General features: G+C 42.3%; 1 protein-coding gene and 1 long non-coding RNA gene across 13 annotated transcripts in view; one reads left to right on the top strand and one right to left on the bottom strand.

Moving 5' to 3' along the window:
* Positions 1–6475, top strand: part of SYT12 (synaptotagmin 12) — a 63723-nt gene extending 57248 nt beyond the window's left edge. The window contains exons 9-10 of the mRNA XM_081012695.1: positions 696–829; positions 4235–6475. Of these exons, the coding sequence (XP_080868821.1) occupies positions 696–829; positions 4235–4408 (308 nt within the window). The 3' untranslated portion in view covers positions 4409–6475. The remainder of the gene's footprint in view (positions 1–695; positions 830–4234) is intronic.
* LOC308480843 lies at positions 769–24807 on the bottom strand. 12 transcript variants are annotated; one of them, XR_013988281.1, is made up of 7 exons: positions 13540–24807; positions 13061–13258; positions 12355–12807; positions 11981–12060; positions 11746–11883; positions 11234–11403; positions 4755–5746 (listed from the first exon to the last, which is right to left on the bottom strand). It is a non-coding gene; the product is annotated as an uncharacterized lncRNA (long non-coding RNA). The 12 variants fall into 12 exon arrangements; XR_013988276.1 differs by adding an exon at positions 769–2227 and having other exon boundaries at positions 5641–5746; positions 11746–12807; XR_013988279.1 differs by having other exon boundaries at positions 11981–12807.
* Between the last annotated feature and the right edge of the window lie 310 nt (positions 24808–25117).

Below are 25117 nucleotides of genomic sequence, written 5' to 3'. Positions count from 1 at the left end.
TGGCCAGTCCTTCTAACTTGTATGTTTTTTCCTGTGGGTGTTATCTCGCTCTCCAAAATGTTGTGAGTGGATTATAGCCCTTTAAAACTAAACTAAGCTAAGTCTCTGGGACGCAGGTGGGGCTGTGGGTTAAACCACAGAGCCTAGGACTTGCTGATCAGAAAGTCGGCAGTTCGAATCCCCGCGACGGGGTGAGCTCCCATTGCTCGGTCCCTGCTCCTGCCAACCTAGCAGTTTGAAAGCTCATCAAAGTGCAAGTAGATAAATAGGTACCACTCCAGCGGGAAGGTAAACGGCGTTTCCGTGTGCTGCTCTGGTTCACCAGAAGTGGCTTAGTCATCCTGGCCACATGACCCGGAAGCTGTACGCCGGCTTTCTCGGCCAATAAAGCGAGATAAGCGCCGCAACCCCAGAGTCGTCCACGACTGCACCTAATGGTCAGGGGGCCCTTTACCTTTACCTTAAGCTAAAAAAAAGTTAAGTCTCATAAATGAAGGTCTTGCCTGTACACACACCTGCTTATATGTTCCAGTTTGGCAAGGTCTAGCCCCGGTATTAAATAATATAGTGGTGCATTTTACTGAAAGTAGCACCAGCTTCAGATACTACATCTTTTCAGAGGTTAAGTCTGCATACAAGAAACAATTTCCCCTGGGGACCCAGTAAAAACCATCCTCTTCTTACCATCCTATCAGATCCTTTCGTCAAAGTGTACTTGCTGCAAGACGGGAGAAAGATCAGTAAGAAGAAGACTGCGACAAAGAGAGATGACACAAACCCAGTGTTTAATGAAGCCATGATTTTCTCAGTGCCAGCAATTGTTCTACAGGTAAGAGCCTCCAGGTTCACAGGGACGATTACAGCACCATCCATTGAGCTACTGCATTGCTAAGAGCACAGTTTATAGCATCAGGCATACAGTTCACACCAAGACCACGCAGGGGAAACTTACCCTCTCCTACCAGTTCATAGGATCAGCCTGCCCGGCTATGAAATACACCAAAAAATGTTAAAGGACTCATAAAATTCAGTCCAACTATTCCTTGGTTAATCCTAGCATCTTACTGTGAAGGTCTGCCTACTAGAAAAGGCTAGAAGCAATTTCATCTCAAGCCCAGTTCACACAGTCATTTTGGTGCATGACAGCTGTGCCCGTAATGACTCCATCTGCTTTGTCTCATGCTGGTCCACTTGTTTGCACACATGTCACTGGTCGAATCCAGATTTTTTGCCAGCCATTAAAAGTGGACTGACAAAGAAGGTGCTTCTTCACACAACACGTAGTTACACTGTGGAATTCCTTCCCATAATAGGAATGATGGCCACCCACTCCAATGGCTTGCTTCCACTATGCTCCACTTATAAATAAAGCAAACTTTTGAAGTCTCCAGGTTGCTCTCATCCAAAAGAATGGTCTTGCGGGGTTTTGCTCCTGGAACCTCTCACCGCTCACAGTCATAGGAATCCTCTGTGAATAGCAGGCATGGTGGGGGAGAGGGCAATTCCAACTGGGCCCATGGCTGGGGCAAAGGGTTAAAGCTCCTTCCCTTCACAAGCCATGCTCCTGAAAATACAAACCTGCTTCAAATGGTACAATTCACAAATGTTAATGACAAAGCCTTAGGTGATGCAGATACTTCTTTTTGGAATGAAGTTCTAGGAAAACAGTACAGAGAGAGATTCTCTTTATCGTCAACTTATGTTAGTCTGTTCATCTTAGAAGCTCACCCAAGTGATGGAGGGCTGGCTGTGGCTGAGGACATCCTAATGAGCATGGAATTAAACGGGATATAAACTGGCATGCCCAGGGCAAGAGCCTCCTTCAAGGGTTAGACATTGCCCTTTTGCCAACACTGGTGATCTGAATGGTGAGGGTTAATTTGATTGTTTAGTCCAGAGGAAACAAACCAAACATGTATTGGTGATGGGGAAATCTCTTAACTAACCATGTCATGTATCGTCCTGCATTTTCTTTGTTCTTGTTAACATGCTATGTTGTCTTTTACTGAGCAGCGAAGGTGGCCTTCAGATTAACCCAGACAAAATCATTAGTAGACAACAGCATCCAGCTAAGTCATAATAAGAACGTAGCACTCATTTCTTCCTCACTGCTGCTGACACCTATAATTTTAATGAATCTTTCTCCATTCAGAAGCTTTTCTTGATTGGTGATAGATTCCGCCCACAAGGTTTTTGGCATTCAAGGCAGAGACTTTCAAATTAAACCCTGGGAAAGAAAAACCAGTACGGGAGATGTAAACACAATCATTGCATCACCTGCAAGGCCGAATATATAATTTCATTTGCTTTTCAGTCATTCAGAAGCTTCGGTGCTGGGAGCTAATATAACATATCTAACGAAATCATCTTCAAAGGAGAGATAACAAGGAGGAAGCTTTCTTCAGCAGTGGCATGGAGACAAGAAAAAGGATGGGTTACCATAACGACCAAGCAAAGGCCGACTGCTGTGGCTTCTCCTGTCCCTTCTTGAGGATGATGCAAATTCATGGGGGTTAGGGCAAAGGTTCTCAAAGCTGTACTAATATGTAAGGGAAAGAGAAGTAATGTTTCATTGCACACAAATTTTACAGGTGCCTGAAAGGCCCTTGGGGCTTACTTGTCAAGCAGGAAAGAAACTAGCTGTTGCTGATGGCTAGTGAAATGTTGCAGGCCTTAATAACACATAGTGGAGGGCTACGAGGCTAAGCATTCCCATAAGGTGGTTCTGATATTGGAAGGAGCGTTTTGGAGTCCTCCTAAGTGACGCTGCACCAAAAATCAAGGTGTTGCCTTTCCCCCTCAAGTTTTTCTTTAAATAATTTTTATTAACAGGCCAATCACATACATTATAATATCACATTAGTTCCAAATTATACAGCCAAATTTTAAATTTTGTTGGGGGTGCCCGTACATCAAGCTCGGCTCGAGTCCAAAACAGCATCACTTATCTTACTGCTTTCATTAGACAGTTCTGTCCAGTTTGATCCGGATAGTCCTTTATTACTTCCTTTCTCTTCTTGTTATCATAAATTCCTTTCTTTGCGATCTCTGATGATTTTCACAAGCAGGTTGAAAGCTGGCATTCTATGTGGATTTTTTGTACTCTTCCAAAAATCATATCGATCAGGGACAGCCTCTGTACAACGCTTCCATACACAAGATTAGTCTCCGATCTGTCCTTTATTTTTCAAATAAATCAAATGAGTCTGCGGGCTCTGTCAGGTCAAACTTGCATTCCAACATTCCTTCTCATTCGAACAGTCCTGATTCTCCTCCCCCAGTCCTCCTTCCTCCAACAAGCCTGTCTTAGCGAGACGCCATATTTTAACTGCGTCATAAGAATTTTCCACTTTTCTCACCATTCTCCAGTCTTCTTTCCTGTTTAAATCCATCCCACATAGTTCTTAAAATTCTGCCTGTGATTCATAAAAACGCAACGATCTTGTTTCTATCTGGGGTGAAGGGTTATTTATGTCACATCATGCAGGGGGGAAAAAGAGTTTTTTCCTCCACCCCCCCTTCGTTCCAAACATACAATCTCCTTGTGGTAATTCATCAGAAGATTTACTTATCCGTCCGTCACTCCTGGTCGCAGAGATCCATAAATCAGCAGTCTTATCTTCGAGCTTTACTTGATGTATGTGCTTTCAGCTTTATTTCCAATCGTATGTTTCCAATTATAATTCCAAGCTGAAGCAACCAGCATGCGCTGGTTGAAATCGGCATCAGGAAGATCTGACTCCACCGAGGGCCTTTTGCCAAGTGTTCGGCACCCCCATCACTTGTATCAGGTGGTGCATTGTGAACACCGCTGGCAGGGCAGAGCCCCCCTGCATCCTGGGGGGGCATTAGGAAGGCTGCCTACTTCCCATAGCAGCCCCTTAGTACCTCGTATGGGTCAGAGAGATGTTATTGTCAGCCATCTTCCAACGCGCCACCTGGTGGCCCCCCCTTCCCCCTCAAGTTTTTCAGGCCCAGCATACTTCCAGCCCCTGGGTTGATTTTGAGATCAAGTTGGGCAATTCTGTATTGTTACCAGATCTCATTGTGCTGCATTGTTACTTTTCTGAATGGAATGAGGACATGAATTCAGATTGTGAATTCTATATATAATCAGTAGTGGGAAATTAAGAGTGCTTTTCAAGGGTACCTGCAGCCACTTCTCAAACTACATCTGATGGCGGTAAAAATTGGGTCAATGGAATTTTGCTAATATCCGCTTGTGTCCTTGCAGGAACTTTCTCTCCGGGTGACTGTCGCAGAGTGTTGTGAAGACGGGAGAGCTGAAAACATTGGCCATGTTGTCATAGGCCCAGCTGCAGGTGGGATGGGCATCACGCATTGGAACCAGATGTTGGCCACCTTGAGGAAGCCTGTGTCCATGTGGCACCCACTTCGGCGAAGCTAAGGCATGCTTGCACCTTGCTGTGAATAATCCAACTTGGTGCCTAAACTCTATCAGTAGGCAGATACTGTTGGCAAATGGAGTTCATTATAGCTAGGAACGAAAACTTATTTTTTCTCCAAATATTCTTCACAAAATGGAGTTGCAGCAACAGGAAAGGGGGGGAAAAATGTTCAGTTGCCAAATGGAACCACACAAGCCTTGGAAAAGCTTCAGACAACTGAAACCCATAAGAGAGAAACCATTCAAGTACAAGGGACTGCCCTGAAGTAGCTTGCTGACAAATAGGGTGGCCTTTTGCCTCCATCACTCTAAAATCACCAGCTTGGAGAACCAGTCATTTAGTAAATTTGTTTTTTTTTACTAGGAATTAAGAGCCCCATGCAGCTTTCCTCCAGCCCCGAGGGTCAAGGGGGAAAGCTTTGTGTACATATATATGTGTGTGTGTATATATATCCATTTGACTCCACTTAGATCTTAAATGCATCTACTTGGAGGTTAGAGCCACTGAATTTAATAGATCTTGCTTTGAAATAGGCATGACTGAGATCACAGTTTTATATTGGTCACATTTTTTGGCAGGAAAATCCCATTCGATTCAGAGAAACTGAACTGAATTTCTGGATTTACTTCCAGCGTAAATGAGCTTAAGATCATAACCTCATGGAACCATTGTCAAATGCATCTCCATCCATGGTTCCAATTCTAGAAGAGTAGTCATGTTTGCCTATTGCCACAAAGAGCAGCAGGAGACCAACTATTATAGCCTATTACAGGAATAGGGAACCTGTGGCCCTCCAGACATCACTGGGACTCCAACTCCCAGCAGCCCCACCAGCATGGTCCACAATCATAGGTGATGGGAATTGCAGTCCAGCAACATTTGGAGGGCTCCAGGTTCCCTGTCCCTAGCCTCTTTTGTCAGATGCCAAAAGCAAACCTACTTCTTGCACCTCATGCTACCATAAATTAGACCTCAGAGTAACATAGGCTACGCTGGTTTGTTTGTTTGTTGCCCTGGTGGCATCATTCATTTAAACTTGTCTGTGCTTGTTACAGAAAAGATCTCCAAACAACCTACAATAGGCTTTGTAGCATTTAACCACAAAGTGTCCAGCATGATCAGAGACCGCACATGACCATCAAAGCATGATCTAGACTACCATGTAATGCTGTTTAATCCTGATGCCCCCCCCCCCAGTGATAGCAGCAGCATCACTAAGATGCTTTCTCACCAGAGCAGCTGTTCCATTGCCGTTTTGAGCACATGGATCACATGTCAATCCAAGCGGTCCATAGATAGCAGGCCCTTTGCTTGCCATTCAGGGGGATGCAGGGTCGCTGGGAAAGGGAAAAATCAAGCAAAAAACAAAACTGTTTTGTTTTTAATGACAAAGTATCATGAAAAGCTGGCTTAAAGTAAGCGAATATGTGATTTCAGTAACATTTTGAGGAAAGGAATATCAGTAAAATGGGTACCCTAACACTACTCCATTCTCCCAAGCCATTATGCCACCCAATTTAAAGGCACGTGGCTTTGTATCTAGAGCTCTTTCGCTGTTGAAGAACTTGCTGCTTGGCTTAGCTATACACACTTCATAAAGCAAAATGGAAAACACAAGCCTTAATGATCTGGAAAGCATTAGAGGCCACTCAAGCTTTAACTCTTGTTCTTTCTTTTTTTAAGCAATTTTCTGAGGCTGTCAGGCCTGCTCAACTTTAACCATGAAAGAGCAGAAATGCTGATATTAAAAGGGTCACTTTATGTTGAACATAAGCCCATTTGACATTTGGAGTTTATCAAGAAAGCACTTTCCTTTTCTGCCTCCTGAATCTTGGCAAACTCCATCAAGAGTGAGCATTTATCGCTTTGCTAATAATTCTGTTGTTAATAAGTTCTACATAGATTGGAAGGGAGATTATTCTCCACCCCATTTGATAAAGCTAGACAGCTACTTAATCTGCCTTCTGTGCAACCAAATACCACAGTAGGGCTGGCTTTAGCAACTGGACAGAACCATCAAAAAGAGACATCTGGATTCATTGAGCTCAGGTGTCCCAAGGACTCTTTTAAGAAAAGTGTGACAAGTTCCTTTCAAGTGGAAGCTTTGCTATGTGCCAAGGAGAACTGTGATGGTAGGAAGGTAGTCCTGTATCCATATGAATCCCATGATGCTTTGCTTATTAAAATGATGACATCGTCAGAATGAAACAATCAGAAATCAATTAAGAAAGCTGCAGAAATGATCAAGCATGAGCATCACAACAGTTGAAAGCAATAGCAGATTAAAACCAAATGCAGCTGATGTTTGAAAGAATCTTAAGAAAATAAATAGGCCATCCCAGAATTTTAAAATGCCCTTGCCTCTTTAATCCTAACTTAAAAGCCAGCCCACATATGTCTATCCCTGGAAAATATTCAAGCTTGGAATTGCTGGAAAAAAGAGAAGAGAGAATTTTAAGGTGACCCTCCATAATTACGTCTCTTAATGCCCTTATTGCATAAACTTTGCTATGGAAATTATAACCGACTGATCTCAAAGATTAGGGTGGCATTTGAAGTATGATATCAAGGTACATGGGAAGGATAAACAGGAAGGCACCAATTTCAAGGAGAAAGGGAGGGAATCTCTGGTTGCCCCAGGGGGAAAAAGGTTTTTTTAAAAATTGGGGTCAAATGATTTGAACAGGGTTCTTTCTCAGGGACACTCTTCAACAAATTTTCAAACTGGAATTCAGATTAGGTGCCAGGGGATGTACATATGGTCTAATTCATGTGGGGGCAGGAGGTAGGTAAATACCAGCATGTTGAAATGCATTTATTCATCTTTAACATTTTTCTCCTGCCATCCTGGCCCTGGGCCTCCATGGCAGCTCACAATAGTTGTACTTGTGAAACACAGAGATGCTGTGTGGATGGTAGAGACCTGGTGTAATGTGCTCCTGGCAACCCCTGACTCTCAGAAAGTAGACTGCGAAGCTTGAGCAGTCACTAAAGGTGTCCCCCTTTGCATCTTCCATTTCCAATAACCAACCCTTGAGATGACAAAGGGAAACCTGAACAGGACAAAAATGAAGACATCCTCCTTGCAAGGAGAAGCAGTGGCAAAGCACTCCTGGCCATCTCCAACTATTAAGCAATTGGCTGAAGAGCACCCCAAGGTGTCAGCAGTGAAGAACAGGTGTTCCTGCTCATTCTAGCTCCAGGCCACACGACCTGCGCTGTCCGTTATCATCTTGAACTTGTATAGGTTTGGCCTGCCTCACCCAGTCCCTCTACCATGGCCAGACGATGTATTTCAAGACTTGGATAGGATGAAATTCCAATTTATATGCCATTAGCATACTACGATCATGCTGGCCATAAAACACAAACTTGTCTTTCCTGTGACTTTTCTCTAAGGATACACTTCTTGTTGTACGATACATTCACTTTTGGGATAAATAAAGACTGGTCTTTAAAAGCTGCTCACACTGCAGGACTAAGAGAGATATGCTGCTATGATGATTGTAATTACATTTGTACCTCGAATGTTTGATATTCTCACCTGTTCCCTCCTACCCATCCTTCAATTCTAGAAGAGTGGCAGACTTTTGGGAAGGGGTGGGGATTGTCGGTGATTTTGTAATGTAAAGTGTATCATCACACCATTCCTGTATTACGTGCATCATTTCTGCTGTGTCAAAGCAGCAGCTGTGCTCGTGTAACGTATTTTCGTAAGCTTTGTACATAATCTTTTCCCCACTGCACATGCACATTGGTGACAGCACCTTATGCATTTGACTCCTCCTGCCCCATTGCAGTTACCTAGGCTCTAGCTTTCATGTGAGGGAGGAATTCTTTTCTTGTTCTTAAAGCCCAGATAGTGCACACAGCTGATTCTGATTCTCTTGCCAAGGTGTGCAGAATCTAACCAGAAACTTTGGTAGTCATGGTTGGGGTTACTCTTGAAAACATTTCTGAATTGGCTGCCTAACATAGGCAGCCATGTTCAAAGCCAGCATAGGGCACTGCCAAGATACAGTTCTATAACGTTAAACTCTGGATTTAATGGTATTCTGCATTCTACCCCTTCACTTGATGGTAATGTGTGCAATTTTAATACAGTGGTACCTCGGGTTACATACGCTTCAGGTTACAGACTCCGCTAACCCAGAAATATTACCTCGGGTTAAGAACTTTGCTTCAGGATGAGAACAGAAATTGAGCAGTGGCAGCACCTAAAGTGGTGCTTCAGGTTAAGAACGGACCTCCAGAACGAATTAAGTTCTTAACTCGAGGTACCACTGTATGTTCTAAGTCAACACTACAGCTATTGAGGGTTGAGTAGAGACTCTGGATGTCTGCCTCATAGTCCTGCTCTGACAGCACTGCTACTCAGATATTCTTCTGGACAGACACCCTAGGATAAGAAGTGCATGTATGTTTTTGGCTGTAAAAATGGCTACATGGGATATTTCTTACGTTCAATAACCTCTCATTTTCTTTGGCAATTTTAAATGATACACACACGAGAGAAAAGATGCCAAAGTTACAAAAGGAGCTTCAGCATCTTTTTCAGGTGTATTTTCAAGGCAACTCCCCTCCCTTTTTTGTATCTTTGATCTTTTGCAAAGAGCTGTGATCAGGCGGGTTCCTGTCCTCAGGTCAACAACAACAAATTAAATCCAGAGAATGGTGTGCCCGGGGGGGGGGGGGGGAAACGTCCCATTAAAGTAATATGTATTTCCATTGATCCAAAGATGTACTTTACACACAATTTAAGCTACATATTGTTGTAGCAATAGGATCTCACAAAGACAATATTAGTGCAGCGCTACAGTAACACGCACTGAATAGCACCAAATATCTACTACACACTTAACACTATCTCCATTTCAACACACGAGAAAGGGTGCTGTGCAGCTGAAGCTGCCTCCCCTGCCTGTTTATTCTGCATATCCCACTTCCAAAAGAGGCAAGCCTTCCCATAAGAGCAGCTAGTCTCGGGCTGTGGGCACTGCTGTAAAAAAAACCAGAACAAATGCGCCAGGTGCATAATCACTCCAACTGGCTTATTGGGAGTACAAACAAAAATAGTGCTTCTAACATCACAAATCGCACCCAAACCAGACTAGAACATTAGGTGTGCATCGCAGAATCTTTTAGTTTTGCTGGATCATAGTGTGTGGAAAAAACTGATGTGGACATACACTTGAAGCATTCTGTTGTCACTTTCAAGGCTATCATCTGCTGTACAATGCGTCAGAGCAAAAACCCAGTTGTTCATACTGGGACATATTTGAAAAGCAAATAAATAATTTGAGGTAACTGGGCAGCTTGACTTTTTTTTCCCACCTCCCTCCAAAGGAATGGATCAAAATCAGTGTCTATGAGTGCATGCTTGTAATGTCTGAACCCATGGCATACTGCTTCAGTATATCTAGATATCTTGCCGCTGCTGGGATTTAGTCATGATAGCGCCGTTTCTAGAAGACTAACAGTGTTAAATCTCTTGAGGACAAAACAAGCAGAATTATGGTATCCTAAAGACTAACCAATGTCTCCTCAAATGAGTCTCTTGGCAACAGCATATTTTTTTCCATTGCAGGTGATAAGGCAGGCTTATACCAAAAACTCATGCTGCAGTAATTGTGTGTTAGTCCTTAAGATGTCACAGAGCTCTTTGCTGCAATTGCAGAACAAACACACTAACATTTGAACATGGTCTAATGTGAGCTGGTGGGACATCGCCATGGAAACATGGGAAATTGAAAAGGTAATTGAACCGACTCTTGTGCAAAGTGCCCAGGGAATGGCTCCTATCAGTGCTGTGCCTCAAATGTGGGAAGGTACTGACAGCTCAAAGATTATCTCAAGGATTAGCTTTGGCAATGTGGATAATGAATCTCTTGGGTTATGGATGTTAAGCATCGCCTGATTCGTTTTCTGATTCAAGATGCAATCAGTCTTTCATTAGTCTTTCAAGATACAATCAGTCTTCCAACCAATATTACACTACTAAGGGCATTGGTCCCATGAAAGAGATGACTGCTGTAAGCAGCAACCTGCAACATCACTGTATGGACATCACTGAGAGAGTCTAGCCTGAGTCTGCTCTGTGCTGGGGAGTTTTGATACGGGGGAGTGTTCAGTCATGCAACCTTATCACCTGTGCTCTGAATAGGTCATGTTCTAACAGGGTTGTGTCATTCTTATTCTCATTGTGCAAAATGGCTCTAAACATGTGCATGAAGTGCATATGATTCCACTGACTCAACGCAGACAAATGAAATTCAACCAGTAGCTCAGGTTAATGCTTAGGAAGAAAATATGAGCTAGATTCAATATACCACTACTGAGGTTTTAAAAGTATACTTGGGTATCCATTTTGTTCACTGCATCACAGCCTTTCCCAAAATTGGGTTCCCAAATGTCTGACTACATTCCCATCAGCCTCAGCCAACATGGCCTGATGATGATGATGGATTTAAATTTCTCTACCACCCTTCATCCGAAGGTCATGGGGTGGTTCACAACATAAAAATACAAAATGAGAACACAAAATACATAATAAAAAAACCAAACAAACCAATAACTTCCCTCTCACATGTAACACATTGCAGTAATCCAACCAAGAGATTACCAGAGCATAGATGACAGAAGTTAGGATATCCCTTGCCTGCATAGGAGCACAGCTGGGCCACTGCCACCGAGGCCATGTGAGCCTCAAGTGACAGCAAAAGATCTAAGAGTATGTCCAAGCTATGTACTCGCTCCTTTAAAGTGTAACCCCCCCAAGAGCAGGCCACCTAGAGAACTGCCCACTAACAGTGCTTCAGTCTTACCTGGATTGAGCTTCAGTTTGTTGGCTGCCGTCATGTACAATGAGATCATGGATGAGGGATGTCTTGCATCCACCTGGCATTCAGCAAGAGCTGCCGCAGACTTGAGGGCTGGCTGATAGGACAACCACAATTCCCTGGGTTGGAGTAGGCGCTGGGACATGGCACAGTCACTATTTATATGAAAACCAAAAAAAGTTAAAAACACAAGTTAGAAAGCAGTTTAAACAATGTAAAACATTTTCACACAATTCAGACAAGGTCATCCCCAGAGAAAATGATGTCCTGGGGGTGGCCCCTGTCCTTGCCTCTCTCGAAGCTGCTCCTTCCAAAGGGGCAACCCCCACCCCCGGTAGGCCTGATGTAGCCTCCACTCCCCTGGTAGATTGACTCTCAATCTGTCAGTCGGTGGGGTGGGGCAGGCTTCACTTTGCCAGCCACAGGTGCAAAAAGATCAACTTCCTCAAGAGGAAGAGGCGTTCCAGCAGCTGTGGAGGTCTGGGTGAATAGCTTACCTTCACTGATGGTCTCCAGCTGCTGCTCCCACCTCTGAGAGCAAAGCATCAGTTCTCCAGTGGTCAGGGATGATGAGGATTGTAGTACACCACTACCTAGGGGCTCACAGTTAGGAAAGGCTGGTCTCCCAGACAACCCTAGAATGGGTAGGAACAGAAACAGGATGCTGCCTTACCAGGTCTGTCCATTTCTCCATCTAATCCAGTATTGTCTATTCGGACCAGTAGGGCTCACCAGGATCTCAGGCAGATATATTTCACATCACTTGCTGCCTGGTTCTCTTTTAATTTGTCAGGGACTGGAGCTGGGATCTTCTGTATGCAAATAAAAGTGCACTATCACTGACCTATGATCCCGCTCCAATATTAGTAGTGGTTCTCCACCCCAATATTTTTCTCTCTATTACAACCTCATAAATGATACAAAGGGCTTGGGGGGAGGAAGCAAAGTATGCTGAACAAAATATATATTATTAGATGAGCAGTGATCCGATCCTGCGCATGTTTACTTAGCAGTTGGTCCCTCCACACCCTTTGCATGCATAGGATTGCACCAGTAGCCCAATTCATTCCCACCTCCCTCACATACTGCCACACAGAGGCTCTTACCTTGCCACTCATTCTTTTTGCCTTATCCCATCTTATTAAAAAGTTGTACCAGGCCAAGGCCCATCTAGTCCAGTATCCTGTTCTCACAGTGGCCAAGCCTGATTATGAGTTAGCAACATCTGTGGATATCATTTGCACCGTTTAGTTAAGGCAGGAATTGCCTTTCCTTGGCGCTGTTAGTCATCGTGACATCCCTGCAGCTGGTGTTGTCATAACTTGCTTTCTGAGCCACCCACTTGTCACTTTGAAGAGCTCCCTCTGGTGACCACCACCCACCCACACCCGATTCTGAGCTGCCATGGCGTGGTATTTCAGGGTCCATCCCACTCAGTCACTCCATGAATGTAACATGACATTTCCTCCGTTTCATTCGCTCTCTTTGAACAGATGGCCATGAATAATAAGGGATGTTTTCTGAGAGCTGTTGTCAGTTGTGGATGGGGGCTCCCTCGCCTTTGTATGGAAAAAATAAGAATGCCTTTGTTGAGTCAGCTGTTCTTATTTCAATCTGGAAGGAAATGGTCTCCAAAAGAACAAAACAAAACTCAATGCATCCTTCAGTTGCCAGGGTGCAATTAGCCTTGAGGTGGGGGAGAAAATTGGTTCCGCTGACGTGCTAATGTGAGACTACCTAATCTCCCCACCTCACCCCACCAAAAAACAAAACATGAATCAACATTTTATTTATTATTAATTTATATCCCACCTTTCCTTCAAGGAGCTCAAGGTCACGCACACTGTTCTTCCCCTTCCTCATCTTATCCAACAGTCTTGTGAGGTAGGTTAGGCTGAGAGACTGCGACTGGCCCAAGGTCACCCAGTGAGCTTCATGACTGAGGGGATACAGCAATCCTTCAAAATGTGCACTTCTCTGAATCTTGCAGTAGAAGCCTTCAACCAAAAACTATATATTAGGGGAAAGTTTGCATTAAATATGTAGTGAAAATAAGATACAAAAGTGCATTATATTCAGTAATGTTGCTTGCAAAACGTGTATTAGGAGAATGCAGACAGATTCTCATGGTGATTATTATTATTATTATTATTATTATTATTTTTATTGCATTGCAAACTGATTCAGAAATGTGGCAAATTGAATTTGAGGTTAGAAAAAAAAGAAACATTTAGTCCCACATTCAGACAGTTCTCCGATAGCATGGAGTCTGGAAAGAAACATGGTCTTACCAATGTCAGTTTTGCACTGTAGTCCGCAGCATGGTTCCTCCAAAGCAATCACAGAGAGAGTGATCTGCCCCAATAAGTGACCCAAGGGATGCCATCTTCATTATCATCAGGGCAGATAGTATCACAGGTCATAAAAATAGCGCTTATGCCACAACTTGCATGTTAAACGAGATGAATTTGTGCCCGTCTTTTTCACTGTAAACATTTTGAACACAAATTGGTTCTTCAAAACATGAGAAGAATCTGTTGGCCGTGTCTTATTGTGATTAAACATAACAAGCTGCACTTTAATGGACTGTGTATCTTAATGCAGATTTAGATTATTATTTACAAGAGGAGCCACAGAACATGACAGTTTGCCACGGTCAACAGCATGGAGCCCACAGGAATCAGTGTGCCCAAGAGAGTAACCCCCATCGTGAAAGTTCTTAGTAATTTGCAATGTGTGAGAGACGGTTTGCAGTGGCTCAGCCTCTCCTACACTGAACATGCCCCTTAAACCTGCCCACATTTTATTGGAAGCCATTGACTGGACATCCTCCTTCCCTGACATTCTGAACAGAGGAGAGGTACAAAGAGCTTATCTCTATGCTACCATGACAATGGTTGATGTAGTTGCCCTTTCCCATTGATGGGAAGGCTGATGGAGGGCATGCCCACATGTTTTTGTGGTCCTCTCTCTTTTTTTTAGCTCTTTTAGATTTGGCAGCCATTTTGTGTTAGGACATACCCCCATAGCAGCCATTTTGTGCCTAGCACCCACAACACTGCCTCAAAATTCCACTCGTGCTCACAAGACCAAAAAAAGGTTGCAACCTCTAGTGTGCATTTCCCCCTTTTGGGTAAAAATTCTAGAAGAACATACATTTAGGAAATAGAACTCCAATGACACAACTTTTGAAATGGGACAACTTGCCGTTGTTGTACTCTGCCCCGAGGAATAAGTTTTGTGAAAATGTGTGAGGTGCCTTCTTGATCCAGGAAATTCTACTTCGGGCAGCCACCTGATGTTTGCCTCTCTTTTTGATTCTTAATAAATTCTGTACTAAGGAGACCCAAATTCTCCAACAAGCAAACAGTTTTTATGCCCAGAAGGAATTATGCAAATTGATTCAATATACGCTAAAGTGCTTATTTTGCATAAATGTTCTGCATGCTTTACAGCTCAGTCCTAAACATATTCACTCAGAAATAAGTCCCACTGGTTTCATTTGGACTTCTTTGCTAATAAGAATGTTTAGGATTGCAAATTTTGATACATATTTTTAAAATATACAGATTTATTTTACAAAGAGTGACGCACTAAGTGATCTGAGGATTGCAACCTTCATTATAATCAGGATTTATAAATATTATTCACCATATTCTGTACCAATACAAATTGTCCTGGCAGGAGGAGGGGTACATAAAAGTAATGAGCAATGGGAAGGTGTATAGTTAGGGGAAAGGAGCCAGAGAATAAAGGGCATGTAACCATGTAGGGTAGAGAGACATCATCTCTTGAATGCTTCCATAGAACTGCATCGTTTCAATAGGAAACTTGGTGAACCAGTCAGACCAGTTCCTTTGTTAAGGTAATGGCCTTGGGCAGCCTCATCCACATCTTAAACAATTAGCTCCATCCTATGTTCTGGTTGTATATATGTGTAAATAAAAACATATCACCTAAAGACATGTTTTGTCACATCATAAAACTTAAAATAGGCTACTACTATGTGCATTTGTTCGAGAGTAAGTCTGTTCCATTTAATGGACTTTCTAAGTAAACATGGCTGGCACCAGTCTGTACACCATGAAACTAAAACATGACCTGTTCAGGCCCAGGTTCTACTCATTTGGTCAAATCTTTTACCTAGGTTATATACAAAGCCTCATGTCAGCAATGATGCAGGCAGGCCAAGCACAGTATCTGTCCCTCGAGTGCGAAGGCTGCTCAGCCATTATGAATTACTCATTTGAGGACTGTTGACTTGCAGGAAATTTCCAGGGACGGCATTTCTAGTATTAGCTGCTGTGAATGTGTATCTCCCTAAGTGCCAGCAAGTAAGATGTGAACAGGTTATTTTGTTTATTTATTTGTTTGTTTGTTTGTTTGTTTGTTTGTTTGTTTGCTTGGTCGTGTTTTGTCTGCTCAAAGATTCTGGGGAGAACGTCAGGCAATTGTGTGGGTGGATTTAGTACATTTACTTGGAAGCCGGCAACGCTTTGGAAGTTGGATGATTTATTTAATGGCTGTAGCATTGAAAGCTTGGGATAAATTGAAACAAAGTGAGCACAAATGATCAATTTGTCATTGATTAGTGATAATGTCCAAGCAATACTTGGCAAAGAGTACTTAGAGGCTGTCTTTTTCCATTCCGGTTCAGCCTGCTTGCTTCGAATGCACTCCTTCATTAAAGATTCAAAACTTATTTTAATATTTAAACTTTTTCTCCCCATGAAGAAACCTATATTATTTTGGCTTTATCATTAATATACCCAGAAAGGGGGAAATAGTAAATATTTTTGCTTGCAGCTCCTTTTCAATTAAATCATGGAGGTGACTTTATGGAGGTGACTTCATTGGAGGTGACTTCTAGCCACATTTTCACCTCATTTTGAGGAACTGGAGTACAACTTTCAGACTACATGTGACATTCAGTGTTTATGCATTGAAGGGTTGTGCACTCCCTAGTCTGGTTTTATAGAGCTATAAGAAGGAAGAGTGCAGCATGGGGTTCAAATTGCCCAGGAACTGTACAGACACATATAGGTCACCTGGTCACAGTTGTCCTCATTATGGAGAGATGTATTGACTCTCTATTTAAATTATAGAAATTATTTCTAAATTTACATATTTCCATATAAATTTACACAGAGGAGTTTCATACATATCTGTGCCTCCTTTTTAGGGATTAGGGATTTTTTCTCCTTTTTTAGCAATGCATAAGTGGCCACTCTGCCCAACCACTCCATGCCTGGTATGGCAGGCTAGTAAGCAAAAATCTGTTCTCATTTATTGGTCTCACTTGCTAAACTAGGAGCACCGCTGAATTGGCTTATATACGCATATTCACATTAATTGGTGACTCACCTCTTTGAATGAGTCATCACAGATCAAGAGATCACCATGGAAATAATTATGATACGCCCTTATGCCCATTCAGAGGCAAAACTTTGTGGTTCAGACCACGTGTGCTTATTTGTCTGCAACACCTAGATGTGGCGGCCAGTTCACAGTCTCTACATATGAACTGACTCTTAGTTCAAAGTTTAAGCATTTTATATATTAGTTGTGCATGCTAAAGGCAGAAATCCTTTTGCTAAAGCAATAAAGACTATTAGCCATGTGGTTACATTGCAACAGAACATTAATGCTACAGAATTTGGGAGGGATTCATTTTGCAAGGCTACTCTTGTGACTGTTATTTAGCTCTGAAATGGTGGCTTGCTGTTAATGGTTTCCACAGCAGCAGCTGCTAAACAGCTCCTGTAGTTTGTATGAACATGGAGTTCAGCAAGGCTGATTGTACAGCTTGGTGACTGATGCTTTCCCTGTGTGGTTTCAAGAAGGTGGTTAGAATGCAAAGTCACAACTGATGGGAAAGCTACAGAGTTATTGACTCAGTAGTGGTTTCACCCAAAACTGGTTCAAATATCACTTTTCCTGGCACTCGCACAAATGCCCTATTCCCATGAGCAGAGGAAGGCACTTGTGAAACACCACAGATCAGCTTTTATGAGCACTGCAAATGTTCCTAGCCCTCTGAGGTCACAAGAACTGTCTGGACCAGGCAAGTAGTCCATTTAATCCAGCATTCTGTTCTCACAGTGGCCACCCAGATGCTTGTGCGGAACCCTCCAGCAGGAACAGAGCACACAAGCACTTTCCCCTCCAGCAATTGGTTTTCATGAGCAATTAGCCTTGAGCTGTGGCTAATAGCCATTGATAGCCCTATTCTCCATGAATCCATCCAATCCTTTTTTAAACCCATCCAAGTTGGTGACCATCCCTGCCTCCTAGGGGAACAAGTTCCCTAGTTTAACTATGCATTGCATGGAATACTTTCTTTCTTTGCTAGTCCCTCCTTCACTGCTTATAGTGCTCACACACTGGATATAACACTACTCACACAAGCATTTAAATTCACTAGAGAGATGGAGGATGTAATATAGCAACAATCTCACATGTCGGGTGTTTAAAGGCTATTTAAGGCTGTTTCTTTGTTGGTGTGATGTTGTGGCAGAGGCTAGAGGCTGTACTAACCTGTTACCAGTGCAAATAGAGGGAAAACTGCAGCCATTTTAGGTGGCCATTGGTATTGGACAGCCCAATGGTTGTATGTATCTTGTGGAACACCTAAAGGTTAAACCTTTTGTTTACACTGTCCATATCTACTTTCTGTCCTTGTAAAGTGCTTTGAATTTAAAAAGTTGCTGCATAAATCACTGCTCAGCTTAATGTGTAGTCAAATTAAGGTTTAACATTATTTGTACCTGTTAATTCTCTTTCTATCTGAATGGCTATGGCTATCCGTTGAGCTAGATTGCTATAATTGCATTGATCATGGTGAATTGTGGAACAGAAGTACAACACTTTTCTTGCTAGACCTAAATCTTGATAGCACTCTCCAAATCACACAGTGTTACAGGGTGAACTATTCTGACCAGTCTCTACTACTAAGAAGCATACCATCACATCAATTGATATATTTCCAGTTATTCATAGACTGGTAGACTTCTCTCCCTTATTCCATCACTATTGCCTTATAGCCAGTTGAGACTAATCTTTCCATGCCAGCATGAGGATTCTTAGTCCAGCCAGGGAGGACACTGAAAAATTCATATGGGTAATTGCCAGGCTGCCATCCACATCATGGGTAGGCAAACTAAGGCCTGGGGGCTGGATCCGGCCCAATCGCCTTCTAAATCCGGCCCACGGATGGTCTGGGAATCAGCATGTTTTTACATGAGTAGAATGTGTCCTTTTATTTAAAATGCATCTCTGGGTTATTTGTGGGGAATAGGAATTTGTTCATTTCCCCCCCCCCCAAATATAGTCTGCCCCCCACAAGGTCTGAGGGACAGCGGACAGGACCCCTGCTGAAAAAGTTTGCAGACCCCTGATCCACATGGTTTCTCCACTAGCTCTAATGCCAGCTATTCATCCATTAGCAACTTCAAAGTGGTGAAAAGATGGGATTAGAGGCCAGACTGAGTGTAGGAAAAAAGAGCAATTTAGCTTAACATTTTCCACAGTCATATCTTGTAACCATGTGTGCTCGAAAACTCGCCTGTTTTGACAAGCACTTCCCGGATCTGCTGACTGAACCTCCTGTTTTAACTCTTTAACACTTATGCGGTATTGCAGGCCTTATTTATTGTACATTTTAATTATAGACATTTATTTTAATATTTTGATGTTTTGATGAACTTGTCTTATTGTGCATTTTAACTAAGTGTGGCCATATTTTCCTTAGTTTGTGTTCAATGGGGCTTACTCCTAAGTAAGTGGCAGCTGGCTTAGTAAATGGATTAGGGAGCTGTCCACTTCATGACTACTGAGTGTGCCCTGCAAACATCACATTCTTGATGTGGGACAGGGGAAATAGTCTTGACCTATATATCTTCTGTGCTTTGACCACAAGCACTCTGGAGCATGAGAAAATCACCTTTAATGAACTTACCTCTTTCTTTACGTAGCAGCACTCAGTTATGTTTCAGCTGATCTGAAGTGTAACTCTGGTTTGCATTTTAATGCAACTCCAGCTCTTATTTTTCTGGCCAAAGCATTGATTCTATTCCATGGACTCCAAATAGCTCACTTGAGCAATGTGGCTTTGCCCTGGAGCTGACATAGCTTGATGAAACAGATTTATCAGTTGGGCACAAATTAAGATCTTCTTTTGCGATCACTTGTAGCCGAGTAAGATTGTCTTCCATGAACACAGTATTAACAGTGAGTCTGTAAGTGACTGTGGAGGCGAATTCTGGATCCACATGTGCTTCCACAGTGGGGACCTAGATTTCCAGGCAGGAGTAGATCATGGTGTGGATTTGCCAAGTGTGCCTTCCTCTTAGCACATTTCTCCCTTTTGTCCTGAGTCTGAGCGTCTCCTAAGTCCGTGACACCTTTGGTAAAGGCTGTTCTCCAATTGGAGCGCTCACAGGCCAGTGTTTCCCAATTGTCGGTGTTTATACTACATTTTTTTAATTTGCCTTGAGAGCATCTTTAAATCTCTTTTGTTGACCACCAGCATTACACTTTCCATTTTTAAGTTCAGAATAGAGTAGTTGCTTTGGAAGACAATAATCAGGCATCTGAAGAACATGACCAGTCCAATGAAGTTGATGTTGAAGAATCATTTCTTTGACATGAGTGATCTTTGCTTCTTCCAGTACACTGACATTAGGTCGCCTGTCTTCCCAAGTGACATGTAAAAATTTTTGGAGAGTCCACTGATGGAATCTTTCAAGGAGTTGGAGATGGTGTTTATAAGTGGTCCATGTTTCACAAGCCTACAGTAAAGTTGGTAGTACAATAGCTTTGTAAACAAGCATTTGGTTGGCCTGCAAATGTCCCAGTTCTCAAACACTCTGCTTTAATTGGGAGAAAGCTGCACTCCCAGAGCTCAGGTGATGCTGGATTTCGGCATCAATTGTGGAAAGATAACTGCCTAGGTAGGAGAAGGGATTGACACTTTCCAACATTACACCATTGAGTTTGATTTGTGGCCCTGCAGAGGGGTTACTTTGTGCTTGTTGGCGCAACACTTTGGTTTTTTGGTTGTTGAGTGATAGACCAAGCTTTTCGTAAGCTTATGTGAAGATATTTAGGATGGTTTCGAGGTCATCCTCTGAGTGTGCACACACAACGCTGTCATCAGTATACTGAAGCTCTGTGACAGAAGTTTGGGTAACCTTACTCTTTGCTTTCAGCCTATTCAGATTAAAGAGCTTTCCATCTGTTTGATATATGATTTCTAGGATCGCAGCAATGAAACAATAAATAGTGTTGGGGCAGTAACACAACCCTGTTTAACACCTGATTCCACTGTAAATGGTTCACTTTGATAATCCGCCATTAATGGGGCAGAGTGAGGACTGTAATGAACCACCCTTTAAAGATGCTTAGAAAAAGAGAAGCTCAAAGTGCTCAGTCATGTAGTGCCTTTTGGACTTTGTCCAGTCAGCAAAAGAGAAAAATAAGTGGCTTGTGTTGTTTTTGATCTTGTGACTGAACAAAGGAGATAATGCCTAGAAATGCATTTCGGGTTGTTATTATTAGTCATGAAAACATTTTTAAATTGCCATAACCATCCAGCTTCAAGGTAGCATACAATAAAATGGCATTTCTAAACATAAAACATTATGGCACAGATAAAATGCAGCTAACAACCCAGGGCAGGGTTAAATCACAATCAACCCACTGGAATTAAACACCCACAAAAGCCTGGGCACATTTATAGAACAAAGTAGTGCATTTAGAGTGGCTTTAGAGTAGTGCCAATATAAAGCATTTATAGTGTCTGTTTTACAGTACAAACTGTGAATGTTTATTTTAAAATTTAGTTCTTGGGGAGGAAAGGGGATGGGGAATCCTCATGGTTGTATAAAGAGCAGTGCAAGCACAAAAACCTGAAAAGATGCAAGTGCCACTCAATGAATATGTTCAAAAAACATCTTAAGTTAGTGGTCCCCAGTCTAACCTGTCCTGAATCTACTATGCACCAATTCCATAGGTTGGCTCTATGTTCTAGCTTTATTTATTTAGAACACTTGTAGCTTGCCCAACCAAGTTCTCTGGGCAGTTCATTGGAGTGTAGTGAGGGGCCTCATCCCTGTAGGAGTTACCACCCTTTTGTGTGTGGGTGGTGCTACTTTGGATCCATATAGAATGACTCTCACAGTGGAACCTTCAGTGTTCCAACCAAGGTGAAGTAGTTTTTCCAAGACACACCACTCCATTTCTCCTCCTGCCCAGTTTTCTATACTTCCTCCAACAGTTAGCATGACACAAGGCATGCTCCATCCACATTGGGCTGTTTTTTTATGATGGGAGTCCTCATTGGGTCTTTTTTTTGGGGGGGGGGGGATGTTTCGTACCACTGTAATTCTTGAGTCCTCCAAGCCTCCAGATATCCCATCTTGTGCTTGGATGGTGCTGTTTTGGTTACCTAAGGACTGGTACTCAGAGAAGTGAGACTGCAATTAGTATATACAGGCTTATCAGTAACTCAGACAACTCCTTCTGAGGCTGATGGATTCTGCACAGCTGACACCTCTCAAAAAGACTATTGTCTTAAAGATGCCTGTGGATGGGCTGAAATGAAAGGCAGCAAGTCCCTGTCTTTTCATACAACACATGGAATTGTTTCCATGTGTTGGAATGCAGAACTGTTCCTTGGATCTAAGACGCAGTGAGGCAACAAACCCTTCCTGCTAAGCAACAAAATGAAATTATTGCTACCTCTAGTCCTGGCAGCATAACAGAGCTATCACAGATAAAGAGGCTGCAGATTTGGATTCTACAGCCACATAGATCCAGGAAGGAAGGAACAGAATCACAGAAGTGTAGGGGGCTTTGTAACCCATTCAGTCTAACCCTTGTTTGATGTAGGGAATCTAGAGCATCTAGCTTTCAGTCCATGGACTAATTGCTAGTGTCTTTCCAGCTCCCAAACATACACCGGTGGTTAATTTCAAAAAATCTTGTGGAATTGGAGCTCAACTCTGCTTGGATATATATGGGAACAGACTATAGATACTCAGTGGTGAGAAGGTTCTTTGAACATGCTCATTATTGCCCAGCTGATTAGGGGATTAAGCTCTGATATCAAAAGCAATGAGCTAAGTTTATTTCATTTTTATGCCACTTTCCCAAGGTGAACTGCACTCAAAAGCAGCTCGTAACAGCAATTTTAAAAATAAATATACAAACATAAAATGTTACAAAACATACCACTAAATTCAAACAAAGAAAAACCAAAAGGATAAATGCAATAAATTACACTGAAATCATCTAGATAATGCATAACAAGTACAGAGCAAAATAAATATTAAGAGGCCAATAAATAAATTAGAAAGCTTATCAACGCTACAAGTTCAAACCTTGCTGCACTCCAGGGAGCCACAGCAGTCCAGCTTAAATACAGTTCAGGGGGTCAGATGTTTTCTCCACAGCCTAAATGGGTCACAACTCCCTTCCTCAATCTCCCCTCCAAAAGTGCCAGCAAAGGCAATGATGGTAAGACACAGGAGAAGGTGCTAGGTTCAAATTAAGCCCTGATAAACAATTATGGAAATCGGTAACAGCAGAAGCAGATGTGAAGATAGAGGTACAAGCAGAACAGATGAGATTTATACTCTGTTCCATTCTGCTGTGATTTGAAATAATTCAGCCTTGACTTGCCAGCTGGTGGCTTTCCTTGTGCTGGTTTCATTGTATATTTTTAAGGAAAATTTAAATGACAGAACTAATATCAACTGGTTTCTGGGCAAGAAGCCCAAGGGAAATTTTAACTGCTTGGCAGCAAGTCTGTCCATTTTTTACTTTTTTTAATGTTAGCTCAGAAATATTTTATCAGCACGGAATAACTAACTATTGAGGGAATTGTCCTCCTCAGATTTATTATAATTACACTGTAACCTTGTGTCACACTTCTGTTCTTTTACATTTCAGAGAACGGGCTCTGTTAATAAGGCATTATTCGTCATCTTTGAAGTATTCCAGAAGGTGATACTAAAGGAAGGGGTTGCTCATTAAGCCAGCAGCACTCCAAACTAGAAGGTGCTATGCAACCCAAACACAGTCAAGTGTAAAGAGATCTTAATAATGGAGCTACTGCTCTTCCCACACTTCTTTTTAAAAATTATAATAACAATTATTATGTCACCATATTGTTATTGTTATGTCTTCAAATAGCTAATATTATACATTACAAACACAGACACAAAACCCAAGGGACAATTGCCAGTGTCTGCATCTAGGGGAGGAAATACACTTCTAAAACTTTCCAGATTCCTTGCCCCTGCCCACAGACACCCACACTACAATGAGTGTAATAATATGCACTGGAGTCCTACCTCAATCAATCTATTACAATTAGGACCAACGTAGCTCCAAATCCTCTTTTGGATCTTGCATACTGATCTGCATTTAGCATTCTGCTCTGGTAAAATTTCATCTGGTCACACTGAGCTTTCCTAAACAGAGTACATTAATTTTATGCAGAATATAATGATTGTGGGTTTTTAAAAAATGAATTCAATTTCATTTTATTATTGCCGGCTCGCATTATAAGTTATGGGTTCAGAATCCAAGAGCAATCAAGGTTGTAGCTGCATCATTATTAGAATCTCAGAAATGATGTGACACCAACTGTTAGGATCAGATGATAAAACACAAACACCTCTTGTGTTTTCAAGGCTGACAAGAGAAGGTGAACACATTAAAGTAAAGGAGAAGAGAGATTGGAAGGGTAACAAACCCAAGGTTAATACTGGCAGATGGTAGAACTGCAGGGCATTTGTAGACCCTTAGAGACACCATGCATGGCAAGAGAATGACATCCCATTGCTTTTGAGCCCAAGGCTGAACAAATCCTGCCAAGAACATCTAGGACATTTGCGGCTAAAGGAACTTGGGACTTGTAATCATTCTAGATCAGTGGTTCCCAAACTACCCCCCCCCCCACGGACCACTTGAAAATTGCTGATGGCCTTGGCAGACCACTTAATGGTTTTTCTGCCTGTTGTAGCAATTATAAGACATTGTGCTAGATACTGTACAATTTGCATTCCACAGAATTCAAATTGTAATACAATAAAATGTCACTGTGAGAACAGTAGGCTGGACTAGATGGGCCACTGGCTTGATCCAGCAGGCTCTTTTTCTGTTCTTAATATAAGAAATAAAAGAACCAACAAAAATACAATTAACTTGCTCTAGATACCAGTTCGCAGGATGAGCTGAAAAGGACACTGCCTGAAAAGAACAGGAGAGGAATGCACCCTTTTTCTTTCTTAAAGTACTTGAGCCTCTGAACAAAATCATGAGGCCACATCCATAGCAACAGGACACTGAGAGCCCTCCCCTGAAAATGGGGCCATTATTTCCCTGCTTCTTGGTTGCATATAGTTCTGCACGATGAAAACTCTACTGGGTAATTATTTGTGGGACTACATTGTTTTGTAAACAGCTCCACACACTCCCCAAAAAAGAAATGTGTCTATTTTTATTGGAACTTGAATGAATTTGAGAAAAAAATTATACCTTACAAATTCTGTGATTCTTTCAGCTGCAGGGACACATTCCCTCATGGACAACCTTCAAAGAGCTGCATGTCAGTGGCTGGAAGGGTCAGAGGAAAACAAACAAGTGGAGCAACAGATCGGACCCAACCTTAGCACAGTAGACCACACTCCAGCCATGTGCAAGTCAGAGGATCCCCTGACAGGAACCCCTCAGCACCACAGTTCAGATACACATTCCAGACAGGCTAAAGCACTTGATGTGGGCCTAGTGCACGATGTGGCACTGGGAAGAGTCTCAGGGATGAAACAGAGGACTTCATTTGGACCCTGGCCCTGAGGTTTC

This window comes from Podarcis pityusensis, assembly GCF_964106645.2.
Source record: "Podarcis pityusensis genome assembly, chromosome: 1".
Lineage (NCBI taxonomy): Eukaryota > Metazoa > Chordata > Lepidosauria > Squamata > Lacertidae > Podarcis > Podarcis pityusensis.
Note: the sequence above shows the minus strand (reverse complement) of the source record. Positions and strands in the feature narration are given on the sequence as shown.